Source organism: Plodia interpunctella, chromosome 7 (assembly GCF_027563975.2).
Source record: "Plodia interpunctella isolate USDA-ARS_2022_Savannah chromosome 7, ilPloInte3.2, whole genome shotgun sequence".
In the NCBI taxonomy this organism is placed as follows: Eukaryota; Metazoa; Arthropoda; class Insecta; order Lepidoptera; family Pyralidae; genus Plodia; species Plodia interpunctella.
Genome location: NC_071300.1, coordinates 7,574,196 through 7,590,067, shown reverse-complemented (window position 1 = coordinate 7,590,067; position 15,872 = coordinate 7,574,196). Strand labels below are relative to the sequence as shown.

General features: G+C 34.7%; 1 protein-coding gene across 8 annotated transcripts in view; it reads left to right on the top strand.

The window, feature by feature from the left end:
• Nucleotides 1-636: 636 nt before the first annotated feature.
• LOC128671393 (uncharacterized protein) overlaps nucleotides 637-15,872 on the top strand; it is a 60,447-nt gene continuing 45,211 nt past the window's right edge. For 3 of the 8 annotated variants that reach the window (XM_053747836.2, XM_053747837.2, XM_053747833.2), the window contains exons 1-2: nucleotides 641-865; nucleotides 1,258-1,476. In XM_053747836.2, coding sequence (XP_053603811.1) covers nucleotides 1,375-1,476 — 102 coding nt within the window. In that variant the 5' untranslated portion in view covers nucleotides 641-865; nucleotides 1,258-1,374. Of the gene's footprint in view, nucleotides 866-1,257; nucleotides 1,477-15,872 lie in introns of all 8 variants that reach the window. The other 5 variants (XR_008404844.2, XM_053747840.2, XM_064436062.1 and 2 more) reach the window with 4 other exon arrangements.

The following is a 15,872-nucleotide window of genomic DNA, read 5'->3' as shown; positions in this document are numbered from 1 at the left end:
CTGTCAACAGTAGTTTAGTAGGTATAGGTACCTATCTTAAAATACCAAAGAACAAACTTTACTCAAGTTTTAGTTCCTATATTTACTAGGCACTTTATTACTTTAATGTTACAAAACTTTAAAACATTTATACAGTGATCTCACTCAAATTCATGCGATAATTTGATAAAAACTCATAAGCGGAAATTAATTCGCACCACAAATAAATGAGTTGCTTGACCTTAGAAATCAAATTCTTTAGCGAAAAAAGTTATTTCGTGTGTGTAAGTAGATGTTTAGCTACGTACCTTATATACCTAAGTACATACTTAGTTATGAATTTACTTGGCATTGACAGCGCCAAAAACGTCTGCTTATTGTACTCAATAAATAATCGGAAACATCTGCATCTCTGCATGCAAATGATTAAGTATAGATCGTCAAGGATTATAGTAACGTCAACCACAACCACCTTTGCTTATTCACATCATTGTGAATGAGCAAAGGTGGTGCGGTTTTATTGTGATACTTTGAGGTTTCTCTAGTTAGATTGGTCACATAGTAGATAAACATACAATGGTATAAAGATACCTGGCTAAGCTTACTTGACGCGAGGGATGTGTCATCTTGGTGGGCATAGAAGCCTGGAGTCCACACGCGCACGCGCAGGCAGTGGTTACTCAAAACTCGTGCGCAGCGCGCGCGACGCGCCGTTTTTTTAAAACTTTGTAAAAGATCGCGCCAGTTTATGGACGCAAGCAAGACCATCTAAAATAATGTGAACTGTTGTTATGCCCTTCTGTGTGTGAATTTGTGACATTTGATGTATTTTTGATTTGGATCATAAATAAAAGAGTTTAATTCTTGGATGCATTGTAAGATTTAGGTAACTAGTCGTTTAGGTCTCGATTAAGTTTTAACGAATTGATAAACACGTACTTGCTTAGATAGATTCTTTTGTTTTTCGTAATCTTGTAATAGTATCTAGCCACTTTTACAGATTAAAAAAAAAAAAAAAAGTATCTATTTATCCTGAAAGATAGAAGCTTAGGTAATTATAATTATTAAGTTTGTCCAAAATAAGGATTGCAAAACTCCATATTTTTTTTTATCATAAGGTGTGAAATCTACGTAATGTTTAATTAAAATTCAACAATTGTTATTTAGGTTTCATTAGTGTCGTAAGGTTAAGTACAAAATATCCCACGATCCCGATAAGTATATTATGTTTTGTTATCTCAGTACAATAAATATATAATATATGTTCGTAATTCGCAGGCATAAAACAAAAATACAATTTTATTCCCAGTTTGTCGTGGGAACATGCAAGTATAGTGATTAAGTGCTAAATATAAAAACAGATGTGACTAAAGTGATTGTTGTGGGGACGGGCATATGGGGCAATGTGTGTCCCGGAGCCGGCCGGGCCCGTACTCCTTTTCCCGCCATTATGACGCTGAGAGCCTGGCCAGCAGCGTCAGCGGATATGCCAGAAAGGTAAGATGCCTTCTGTGTACCTACTGATTGTTCTTTGTTTTCCATATTTAAATTATATATCAACGGTGGTTGAAGTTGAGTATTTGCAAGAGTGCCGTAGCTAAGAAGGTGTTCACTTATCTACCAAGTACCTTAGGTATAGGTAGTAGGTAGGTACATGAAAGTATTTAACCAGTGAACTGGTTATATATTTTAATAAAACTTTGCCTTATCCAGTATCAGCACAGGATTCAGGTTAATCTAGATAAAAAAACAGAACTCAACTATAAAATTTGTTTGTGTAAATTGTCGTAATTTTCTCCAACACATACATAACTAGGTATATCTAGATTCTAGATGTTGCCCGGTAATTCGCTCCCGTGGGAATTTTGATCTTGGATAATGTAACCTTTCTGATGGTGAAAGTATTTTTGAAATCTGTTCGGTAGCTTCGGAGATTCAGATTACCCACCTCAAACATACAAACTCACAAAGTCACAAACGCTTACCTCTTTAAAATAATATATGGATATGGATATAGGTAGTATAGATAATTAACTACAAAAGACTTTACTGCGACTGTGTTCGGGGAACCCAACTTTATTATACCTCTCTAGTAACTTCAGAAGTTTGGCTAGGGAGGTACCTAAATAGGAAGTAACTCAAAGTCTGGATCAGGTTAGGCCAAGTCTGTGACATTTCCGTTGCAGCTGTCCATGCAAACTTTTCTAGGCTTGCCATTAAATAATAACCAGCATTCACTTTCCATTTCCTTGATAAAACGTTCGCGTTTCGGTGCCATAATCTAATTTCGGGACAAAATATGAACACCGAATAGCAAAATTTAGACGGCACTATTTATACATTTAACGGCACTAAAGTGTTAAAATAAAACCTACATAGAATTTATTTTCCATCTGTTCTCGATAGGGTTGCTATTTATAGTATCCAATACGGGGCATATTTTTATAAAAGTCTCGAATTTTATAATTACTTTTTAGTTCACATAGTTTATGCCTCGGAAAAACTTCTAAAAAGCTTTTAGTAATCGAATTTTCCAAATGTCCTTATGTTCTTTTAGTCGCGATCCCGAAATACATGCAAGAGCAATAAGGGGCCGGGGCACTGTGCCCGGGTTAGTTTTACAAAAGAGCTTTTTGAGAATTCTTTACGTGGCAAATACGAAACAGATCAAATAGTTAACGCTTATCCGTAAATACGAGACGGAAGGTAACCCTAGCTATCGATGTTGTGGTGTAGTACAAAAAGCGTTTATCGATTTTCAAAGCTCGCGAGGCGTGACTCTGGATGAATGAGGCTCTGTTGGCTGGCAGATGGTTATAGTAGATATTTCTCGCTCACAATCACTGGCTGTATCACATTGCCAATTGTCGGCTCACAATAGCGGCCACTGACCTGATCATAGCCCTTCGTTTATTTGCGGTATATGCAAGGTTTTGCTACTTTGACTTGATTTCAATGAAACATTTCTAGCGCAGGGGTAAAATGTTACAATACTATAATTACAACCAATTTAGTAATAGGTAAAATTAATAAAATGTACCGCGTAATGGTACTAGTAAAAACTAGCACTACTAGCAAACTAGTATACCTCTACTACCTAGATACAAATCTATACTTAGAAGGAAATGATTCTAATTCAAATGGTTAGTATTTAAAACAAACAAAACTGAACTTTACTAACTACTTACATAGCTAAGTATGATGGATGACAAAACATGTTGCTGTAAGTATAGTTTATAAAGTTAACATTAGACTCATAAAACGTATAGGTACGAATGATAAATGAAATGATTGAAACTTCCTCTGCAACATGTCTGTTGATACATTGAAACACTTGTTGGATACTTATGAAAGTTTAAGAGGTGGTTCGTTTGTCATAACATAAAGTCAAGGTTGTCTAGTTTTTACGCTTAGAACCATGTTGCGAACTAAATCATATGATTAATCATCAGGAGCACCAACGGAATAGATCATATAAAAAATAGAACAGGTACCTGCCAGATGATGTAATGGCTGCAACCTGTTCGAATAGTGATCTCTATTATAGTTAACCTTACCAAATTCAGGGGTATCGAAAGGTCTAAAATCAAAGAAAACTTCTGTGTCTTAAACTGTACGCAGAATAAGTTACCAAACATTAATTGCTGTCATCGGTGCTCTAAAAGCATCGTGCGCATAGAAATATATTATTACTTGATGGTGAGTGTGTTCAAAGGTGATTTACTTTGACTTTCAAACATTAGCCTAAGGCCTGCCCTCACTTGCGCATGCGCAGGTCTCCGCAGGCGCTTGCGTGTCACCGAGCCAACTTGTCTTTCACCTCAGGGTCGTCACCTATTATTACCGCCTCACCTACTCTAATTACTTTCGTTTTCACCAAACCCGCGATTCACTTATTGAGTTTCCAGTCCATTGCTTAAACTAATCGGTAGTCCAATTTGTCTAACATAACACTTTACTTTCTTATTTGTGAAATACACTACTCATGGAAATTTATACTCTTCGCATTTGGATAGCCATTCTTGTGATAAATATAAAGATTTTTTACATAACAATAAGTTAGTTTATTTCAACTGCTTTGCTTAATATGCTTTAATATTGGAAGTCTTACTCACCCGAGTCAATCTATGTAAATCTGCAGGTTGTACCTAAATACCTAAGTAGTTATCTACTTGTAACAAAAAATGCATTAGAGATTATTTTGACTTGCATAATTTAACACAAAATTGTATAATTTTCGGTACAGTAAGCATAACTAGGAAGTCGTTGGAAACATATCGCATTTAACTTATGAACTACTTAGTTGTTTTCACGCGAAGAAACTGAGGAACGTGTCCCGATTATTTTCTACTCTTGATGAATTGTCTTGCTATCGGGAAGCAATTTAAATGCTTTATTATAATATTTTTCTACATTAAATCTAGTCTTTAGTCGAATATAGTTTCTGTTAGAACAAGACCTTCTATTCGCATGGTCCATACCAAAGTTATCTAATAAAATTCGTAACGAAAATGGAAAACAGAACAGGTACGTTGATATGGTTGAGTTATTCCCAGTAAAGACGTTGGCTGTGACAGATATTGCTTTCCAATTTTGCAATATACCTTACAATCCGTGTGAGTCCAGTGTAGGTTCCGAGAATTACGTGGGTTTGTACATACAGTGAACAGTACACAACCTACCAAAATTTGTTGCAGGATCGCTTCTATTATCGCCACTAGATGTCTATATATACAGATAAATTCATAGTTTAATGAGGAGTTGACTGTACAGACGATGGTCAGCTTAATATTGTCTCTGTTCACTTACAAAATAAGGTCCACGAATGTTCAACTGTATTACATTAACTGTAGACCATTGTATCCAAAGATCAACTTTTTCGTAACAGTCCCTTATAAGCTACGTCCGTTTAAGGGCAAGAGATTTATTTATATTTAAGTTATTGACATGCAATTACATGCCATTTCTTTTTCGAAAAACTGGTTTCTCTGTATTTGGACTAAACGAGATCCCTTTTAAATTGACGCCAGTCGTCAGTAAATGATAAATTAATAAATTCGATGCAAGTATACATAAGTATAATTTGCTAAAGTGTAAATTATCGAATCTAAATTAGTTAATAAATAGTTGATTTTTGTATAATGATTAATGATAATGTAGGTAATTTTGGGATAGTTAGAAACGATTAACAACTACTTCGAAAGTTAATTAAAAATATACAACCTTTAAATATACTAGTTTGCAAGTTTTATGAGGATCATGATTATCAGAATTGGCTTCCAACAAGAGAACTTTTCAGCAGTTTTACTGACACTAATATGAGAATAGAGCAAATTAATAACAATCTAGTGTAATTTAATTACAACAGCACTAATTTCATTCAACACAATCGTGCAGTGTGTGATGTAAGATCACTAGATCAGCGTTATGCCTTGCATCACGTCACGCAATGATTGAAAAAATATTTTTATAATTTATTAACCCTTCAACCCTTCAATAACTAACAATAAATATTAAAGTTACCAATCATATTTAGTAGCCGCGAAAAAAAATAGTAGGTAGAATTCTTACTACCTACTATTTTTTTTCGCTATTAATTTCATAATTAAATGTGAATCATAATTAAATGTTCAAGGAGAAGCAACTGCAAACAGGTTGTAAAAGTCAATCAAAAGAAAGGGTTATACAGTAAGGATGTTTTTGTTGGTAAATACGTACGTACCATTAGTATAAGTGTTGCAATTGCAAACCAAATAAGTATTGGGTTAGCAATATGTCCTACAGATTAAACCTGTAATGCGTGATCCAGCTTTAGATTACTCTTGATTCTACCGATAAAGATGACTTTCTAATCGCAGTCAATATATATAAGAAAATATCACAAATTAGGAAACACACCCGTACTACATAAATATAAATACTTATATGTAACACAAATTAAGAATAGATAGATCTGGTCTTTGTGACCTATAATACAAATGAGTAGTTACAGCAGAAGCAAAAAAAACACAAGATGTTGTTAACCACACAGTAGTGGATATCACGACATGAAAGAAGCATTGCTTTCGCTCTTGTGGTGGATCGTCTTACAAACACTGTGGATGTGACATGCGATCTGTCTCACAAACACAAATATAATAACTGATTTTATTCGTCTTCTTTTTTACTTCCACGTGATCTTACTTCTTACTTCCCTTAAGAACTGTTTTCCACAGGTAGGCCTCTTGTCTGGGCCGTACTTTCACATATTATTATGGAAGGTATAAAACTACTAATTTCTGACATCGAAGAAAAAGTAAGAAAGTGGACCTTGGGTTTCGCAGTTCTATAGTTGGAAGAAATTGTGAAATTTCCGATAAAGAATTTACACATGACCATAGGCATATGTATATAGAGGATATCACTTTCAAGGGAAATCACGGGATTTTACAATTCTTTTCTATCAATGTTGTTCTCGCTCCATTCAACAAGTCTTTATCTTGGCTGTTATTTTGCGTCTATTGTGTTTCTATCGGGTTTTGATTAAAAAACAGTTAAAACGAATAGTCAAACTCGAGTTTTATTTGCAAAAAGTTATGCATGACCTAACCAAGCCATACGTACATAATGATGTTTACATTGATATAGGATCATTATCTGAAGAAATTAGTTGAGTAAGTAGCTAGGTAAGTACTTGGTACTTATTGAAATTCAAATAGCGCACCTAGGATTCAAGACAGGACCATATTATTACATCCGATGAATAACTAATTTCCATAACCTAACTTAGTTAGGTTATGGAATAGGATGAATAACTCATTTCCATAACCTAACTTAGGTTAGGTTATAGAAATGAGTTATTCATCGGATCCTCACCCAATTCCTCACCCAAGTCCCATTGTCATCCCCATAATAGAAGAGAAAAAGAGTAATTAGAGTAAAGGACAACAACATTGATATAACTACCCTATTGAATTATAAAGTCGTTTGAAAATACAGTGCTATCACGGAAGACACGACACTGTTGGAGGTTGTTGGGTTTATCGTGTGTTATCGTTTTCTACCCTCCTCATTTTCCTAATGTCCTCAGCACAATTGGGTACTTTTAATGTTAGAAGGCAAACAGCAATTTGTATGAAAGAGTACGCATTATTTATGTGAGTTTTCCTGAGTGGCACGACCTGACGGTCGTGCCGTGCGCAGCACGATCGACTGCGCATCGAACATTGGTCACGTATCGGTGTGATGGTTTTGGCTCTATGATTTTGTAGTCGATGGCTGCATCATTGATATTTTTGTTTGATTTTTATAGTTCGATAGGTATTTGTTTTCTCCATTTTTTCGTGGAAAGAGAGAGGGGAGGCTTTTGCCCAGCAGTGGGACATGTAATAGCTATTAAAAAAAATTGTTAGGGTTATTTCTGCTCTCGTCATTTCTCTATTAATCTGTGAGATGCTCATCAGTATAAGTATAAGTAGAAGGATAAGGATTGTATATTTTTTGGAAATTCTTTATATGTACTTCTCTAAAGATATAGATTACAAATCTGCAATTTTCGAAACTTTTGTCTGTCTACGGACTCGCATCATGCGAAATGTACCTACCAGACCCATTTACTTTAAATTTGGTACCTAAAGTTATAGGTACCGTAGGTATATGCACGGTTAATATATTCTATTATAAATATTTTTATTTATAATAAAATATATTAACATTTACTATTTACTTCAAATTTGGTACCTAAACTTATAGGTACCTTAGGTATATGCAGGGTTAATATATTTTATTATAAATATTTTTGATGTTTTATTTTTTCACGTTTGTTGTCATCCTCGAGTAATTTTTGTTGATAAATAAGTTGTTTGATGGAAAAAATATATGTACAATTTTTTTTGTCTGTACTTAAGTACCGTAAAATATCTAGAACTGAAAGAAAACCCTTTAAATACTGTGAAAGTGCGGTCTAATACGGCAGTTACGATGTTCAATTGTTCTCATTCCATTCCCATTGTTGGGTATATAAGATACCTTCCTTTCTGCTATCTTCCGCCTTCTTGACTATGATTGTTCCTCAGTGTAATAGGACAAATTATGGCGTCTGAGATGCCAGGCTTCATAGACGAGCAAAAAATACAGGAAAGGTCTTGGACACCGGTTGGTACCACTGAAATTATTATATCGGTCTGTATATTACACTTGCTGTCTTATAATGTTTACAAAATATTACAATCGTGAATTAAAAAAAAATGTTATGGTAATTTTATTAGACCAAATATTCAATACAGAAAATTTAAACGGTTCGACCGTTTGAATTTCCTTTACTCGCCCTTTGAGAGACAGTACCAGTATACGGACAGTATGTGGTATTACATACCTTCATATGTTTACCTATTAAGTACTTAAAACTTCTTAATATAATAAAAGCTACTGCGAATTATAACAATCCACAGCATCAGCATTGCTTTAGAGTTTTGTTTCAATTTTAGATGTTTCGACAATTTTTAACAAAATACCTATAACTTACATAACTTATGTACTGTGTAGGTATTCCGCAAGAATTCAAGCATTTCATGCTTCTTTGCCAGCATAAAATATGCCGTTAACTTCACCTCTACCCCGGAAGGAGCGATATTTTCTGCCACAACTGCATGAAATAACAAATTCATTAGACAGGTTCAAGTTTAAAACGATCTAGGATCTTAACTTCAGGTTTTATAGCGTTGTTGGCATAATATAAAACTAAACTAGGGCTCACAATGCGGTAGTAATTTTGTGTTAGAAGTATCGATACTGTAACAATAGTAATATTATCACTCAGATGACATCAGTGTTTAATTATTATAAGTATGTGCGTTATGTAATTTTCTGTATTGCTACTCTTTAACAGGAAAGAAGAGTTATTGTTACTTGTTAGGCATACATACTTATTAATAGTCTATCTGTTTGAGCCTAGCTAGTCATATAATAGCTCTAATAATAAATGGGCTTTCTCATCGTACATTTATAAAACAAAGTCTGTCGCGTCTACCTTTCTGTTTGTACGCGTATAAACACATAAACTACTCCATGAATTTACATGCAGTTTTCACCAATTGATAGTTTTATTCAAAGGTAAGTTAAGGTGTATTATTTAATTTTTTTACCCGATTGAAGCTGTGACGGGCGGCTTGTTGTAGATAAGTTTAAGTTTATCCACAATTTGTACGTGAACATACAAACTTATGTGTCAGTTCTATTTTAACCAGCTGTTCAAACTATGGTTCAAACATTGTTCTTATGAACACACTTTAGTTTTTTTTTATGACATTAAAGTATCTACACCATGTAACTAGGCTGCCAAGTCTTAGATTTGTTATTTTTTATTCTTATAGTGTAAAGAGGACTAATAAGTTCTTGGAAATCCTTTGATTTTACTGAAGTGCAATGTTGTAATGCCACATTCTTGTAACCGGTGTCGCAACATGCAAGAAGGCAAGAAGATCATTTCAAATTACACGACACAATTGCAGCCCGCGCCTGCGCCCGTATGCAAGAAACTCATTATTTCTTGCCGGGGAGAGCCAGATTACCTACGCCGATATGATCTTCCTATAATTTTCTTGGCTTCTTGGTAATATTTACTGGCCATTAAATATCGTTAAGTGCAGGTAGATAATATTGAAATATGAAAAGAAAATCACGGCGAGGAAAATAAAAAGAAAAAATGAAGAAAATTACCTTGAATATAAAAGGTCGTTAATTAATTTTTGTCTAGTACAAGCAAGTATACCGAGTTGTTAAGTTGTAAATAGAAGCAGATATTTCAACGTACTCGTAAATAATAAATTTACGTAGGTCGCATTTCGCGTTAAGATCATCTCAGACTGAGAGAGAAAGCTCAGAGAAATTGCTCAGGATGATAATGGAGCATCTTCATGTCTAAGGCTATTTACTAAGTATACACGAAGACATTAGAATTTCATAAAGTGGAGAGGAGAGCAGATAAAGCGGAGGTACCTATTGGAAGTGTTGGTCAGAATTTTTGATTTTTGACGACCTCGGTGGCGCAGTGGTAAAGTTCTTGCCACTGAACCGAGAGGACCCGGGTTCGAGCCCCGGTCGGGTCATGATGGAAAATGATCTTTTTCTGATTGGCCCGGGTCTTGGATGTTTATCTATATATGTATTTGTTATAAAATATAGTATCGTTGAGTTAGTATCCCATAACACAAGTCTCGAACTTACTTTGGGGCTAGCTCAATCTGTGTGATTTGTCCTAATATATTTATTTATTTATATTTATTTAGAATTGACCTGGCCGACAGTACTGCGATCACATTGCTGATCTCTTTCTTAAGGGCGACCAGAGAGAATTTATAAAAAAGTTGTGAGTACAAAGAAAGCATACGTGAGATATGTCAGGAAAGTGACAAGTGGAAATCCCCTAGTCAGTGTATAGGCACAAAGCAGATAATAATATGTATTATCTGCTTCGAGCTGGTCCACATATTAAATAAGTTATGACCTAGGTACATTAGTCTTTATCTCGTTCTGCAAACTTAAAATCATGTCATTGAGTTATATCTACTTAATGTAGTGACTTTGTAAGACCCTTTTCAATTTACTGCGATCAGGATGGCTAATATACAGCTAAAATGTTCAATTGAAAATCAGGCAGTCTAGAAATATTATAAAGCTTCGATATAGAAGTTACACAGTTACCTGTTAATACTTAATTCAAATTGACTTTTGTGAATTCGCTAAAATCCATATTGATTTGCAGAAGCGTTGCCATTTTTACCTGACTCGACCTGTGACTCATTTCTGATAAATGCAGCAGCGCCCGCAGCCACGCCCTTTAGGATTTTTATTCGAAAAGCTATCTAGATTGGACGGGACTTAGACTGGTTGTAACGGTGAATCTTGTAGAAGGCAAAGAACATATCATTGCTATTCGAGATTTGCGAGATTTGTATTGGAAATAAGTACAACCGTGTGAACGTGTCTATCGATACAAAATAAGCATAATAATTATTAAGTAAGCATGCACGAAAAAAATGCAAATACTAATGCGTCTAGATGAGTTTTAATGATTCGGTAAGAATATTTATCGTCTCTATAAAACTCCCGATAGAAATGATTCGTTTGCATTTACTAGTATTTCCTACATATAAAGCTTAGTTAACTGTTACCAATTTAACTCATAGTGACCATAAAGTTACCATCAATAAAGATCTCATTGCCGTTTATGGCTGTTTCAAAGTATTTCCTATTGCCGATGATTCTATAATCATAAACGTGCGGTATATTTTACCGTAAAAGGTTATTCCACCTTTAGCAGGTTTATATTCCCTAGATGATGCTTAGACGTTTTAATCATCATAAATTCGTGTTTAAACATAATGGTCATACATGGGCCACTATGATTAAATACGAATTTACGATGGGATTTCATGTACAGGTATGTACACCTATATTGCTGCAAGTGCAGGGTGCAGGTGGGCAGGTTTAAATCGCATTACAAGAACTTTCGACTTCCCTTTCACCGGCTATCCCTTAGCGATCCGAACGCAATTTATGTCTTCTGACCGATCTGCATTTAATGATCTCACGTTTGCTATCACTTTTACTGTTATAGCCATTGCGATGAATATTCATGCTAGATGGTTAGATAGTCCTGCGGAATGCAGTATATTTTAGAAGGCGTTTTGAAACGTTTTTCTTATAATTTTGAATAAATTCGCGTTATTGAGGTTATTCCAGAGAACAAGCAAGAGAAGTAATAGACTCAATGCATATGAAGCAGTTGCACAAAAGCTGTTGGTTGCTGACTAAAAATAAACCACAAATTTCCTCGTCTTCATCTTCCGAGGCTAAATTAGCTTAAGAATGTACTTCATATTCATATCCATCACCCATCAAACATGTCGTAAGAGATATCCTCCTCAGATAGGTGAGTACGTATCGTAGAGAACAGTCTGCCTTTAGTAAAGAAAGCCAGTTATCTAATTCGGAATCACATGGCGTGACTAATAAAGGTAATCCTTACGAAGATCTATCGGGTAATGAGAGCCGTCTGTCAACGACATGCGATAGTCTTCCTCTGAGCTTTGAAATTATTGTATTTATGATGTGTTGGATTATAAAAATGATATAAAACATTCATTTATTTTTTGGGTGTGATATGCGTGTCTAATCTAGGGTTACTCAAAACAAAGCTTAGTTGATAACTATGTAGCAATAGTTTATCACACATTAACGTAACTTTAACATCAACGTAATTTTAATTATGACAAAGAAGCACGCACAAGAGCCATCAACGCCTGGAGTAAAAGCTTACGTAACCAGACCCCGACCAATTATACGCACAAAGAAATTGCACTCCCATTAATTAAGGATGTAACCACTAATTAGCACTCTTTTCAAACTCTTCTAATTTTGTAAGCACGCCTCGAGGCGATGACGAAATATTGACCACGCACACGTAAAAGATTAAGATCGGATAAACTATTAAGTAAATATCAACAGTGTTAGCTAACAATATCATAATAGTACCCGACGTAATTCTTTTGTTACGCTTCGATTGATCATAAAATTGGCAGGCGACGATTCTATTAGGTGTCAATTGAAAAAGAAATTGAATAATAGTGTTGCAATAAAATTGAATAATAGTGTTGGATAAAAGTTCAGTCCCTGTGGACCAGCATGGTATTATACGCAGATCCCTTAGGAATGCGGTTACACAGGAAGCGGTGAATGACCGCCATGGACTTCCCGCTCATTTTACAAACTAAGAATGTGTAACCATCTAAACTATGGTGTGACTCCGTCGAGTGAAGAGATATTCTACAGCTTTACTTAATTAACAGAGAAGCTCTTATCTTTTATGTTATAAAATCGTGAGACCGCAAATGGACCCAAACAGTTGTACCTACTTAATGATTGTGGTGAAGCATTAAATTACACAATTTGATATCAGACAGTTTACTATCAAAGTTGAACGCTTGTTTTGACTGCCCATTGATAATGCAAAAGCAATGAATGTAATATCAATACATCACAGCGTTAAAAATATTGACTTTACATAAAGTGTGTGACTGCTAACAATTTGTTATTCATGTGATTCATATCAATACTGACTAATGTCTGTTTTAATGTAGACATATATCTTTGTGATGGAGTTATTTTATTCATAGACAATGGCATAGGTACAGGAAACAGCTATTGCGATGCAATTAGACATTGCATATGAATTGAATGTTGCATAATGGGAAACAATTATATACCTACTAAACAAAACTTAAAAGGGCCGCGTGAAATTTTAGTGACATGTATGATAAATTGCGTTAGAAAGTCCATGCATGTAATTATTAAAATATTACTACTGTGAGATACTGTTAAGTTCATCCATCAATTACAAGTGGTTCGTGACTTCCTTTGATTTAGACAATGTTTCGATTTTAGATATTGTGGAAGGCATATCTAATGGGATAGTGTTTATTATAACAGTAATATACTGGCCCATAACCTTATAATTATATATTTGATTGATGACATTTATTCGATACACATGTTAGATGTCATTTTAACTAAATAACGTGATATGATCGAATGTTTTTCATAATTATTTTTCTTCTCTCGCCGGTGTTATTAAGAGGAAGGTACACGTGTAACTGCAGTTCTTGGCAGTATTAATAAAAGGATTCTGCAATTTGCTTTCCTCATTTCAGACTAACTAATAAATCATTGACTGCAACACTCCTCGACTAGAGTGCAGAATTCATCCTTCAAGATGTGACGACCGTGTGAAGAAAATTGTGTTTTATTTTTTTCTTTTTATCCGATTTGTTGGTAAGTATTTGATCTTCATAGTATAAAACCATTGTCTTCGCGGAATCACTTACGTAATACATCGATTGATGTGTAAGTTTAAGTGGTTCAGCGTAAAAAGCTAATAGCATCACCGGTTTTGCTCCCAAGCAAATAGTGATGCATTTTAATTATTTCCTTGACATTTCCCATCCCTTGTCACGATCTGCCATTGATTCCTCGTTGGGAACATGACATTCTCTTTGGCATGTACCTACTAACGTCCTAATCATTACATTACGTGGGAAAATGTTGGTATTTGCGGATTAGAGGAAAGGAAAGGTTTCATCTAGATCAGTATTTCCGCAATGTTTTTGTGTTCAAGGTGCATCTTTTACTACATTGAATAAAAACGATGTGCCACGAAAGATATGTATTGTACTTATTACTGTGTGGTGGTGTGTGAATACTTTTTACGGATTATGCTGGTTTTAAACTACCCAGATTAAGGTATTGTTTCTAATCAGAAGCGAGTACTAAAGAGGACACACAGACAAAAGGAAACCTAATACACTACTTTGGTTTGATGAATATTTAGAACATCTAACATATTTTTATTCTTTCAAAAAGATAATCGACCTAATTTTGAGTTGTTCAGGGGGCAGGAGTAATTTCACGGTTGTTATGTTTGATTCTCGGATACGCATAATGAAGACTTGCCCATGCCTTACCGTCATGACCCATGCCGAGTCATGTAAGCTAATGTTTTAAAAACCTCGTCGTCCCTGCTTTTATGCGTTATGTAATATTATATTGCCCACTGCAGTTTTAAGTAGCCAGTCAGAATCAAAGTAAAGTAAAATCTTAATTTTTTTTCAGAGATGTGAAGCAGTACCATTACAAAGTCGACGACATCGATAGAATCTTAAATTTAAGTCAAGTTCTTTGCATGTAAATGTTGCACCTGTGACTGCGCACGAGTGAATGCCCCCTGGTCCCGGGCGCCTTGACATAGTTCAGCGGAGTTCACCGTCTGTCACACGTACCTAAGTACTGGCACCAAGTAAATCTAAAGTATTAGTGGCGACTTTAAATTGAATATAGGTAGCATGATGTGCGTTGATTGTGCGTTGGCTGTACTTGTCGCTTGTCACTTCACGTCCTAGATTCTTCACTACACCCATGGGGAATGGAGAATGTTGAATGAACTTAGAAGCAGAACTAATTCTTGGCGATTTGAAAAATTTTTGTAGCATAGGAAAGGAATTACATCCGTAGATGTTGCCACTCGCAATGTGAGATGTTGATGATGTTGCTTCAAATATTGAGAATTGCATAATGTAATAATTTTTAACAGCGCTTTTAATAATTTGAATGTGAGATCTACCGATCAAGTGTTCAAATAGCAAAACAGTTCAATTAGTTACTTAGTTTATCAATGTCATAGTCTATTCATAAATTAAGGACGTTGTTTGTTATCTAAGTACTATTGTTTGTTGAATAAAGATTAGCCTCGAATTCATAGAAGTTTCTACGTACAAAACAAATAGGTTTAGGTTTTTATTTTTAAATATTTTACTTGTAGTAAGTTTACCAAGAGGTCTCAGGTACAGCCTTTTCCTCGATTGACTTTTACAATTTGCGTATGAGACGAAGTTGCTGCTACATTCTAAATATTTGTCTTGATTGAGGCTTACTGATGCTTGCAGCAAAAATCTAACTAAAAAGAGAAAAACACTTTTTAAATTGTAATTGTAAGTTCACTGAAGTATTCTTAAAACATCGTTGTATACGCTTAGATTAAATGAATTGTATTACGTGGACAAAGAGTTGAGCAAATTTTTATTACTTAATTCATCACGGTAAATAAAACGCACTTTTTACATTTATTAAGCCACGGAGATACGGTTAATAATTTTTATAGCATGTATATCTTATGAAAATGTACTATAATAAGACTTAGATAATCCTTTCTGTAAAAATTTGCACTCCATTCATTCATTTTCCCGCGATTTCCTTGATAAGATACAAATCTACTTTGAGTGTGGAGAAAAACGTGATAAACAAAGTATTGTAGAGACTTTACTATGGACAAGTATTCATAAAATGTTTAGTAAAAAGCGTGA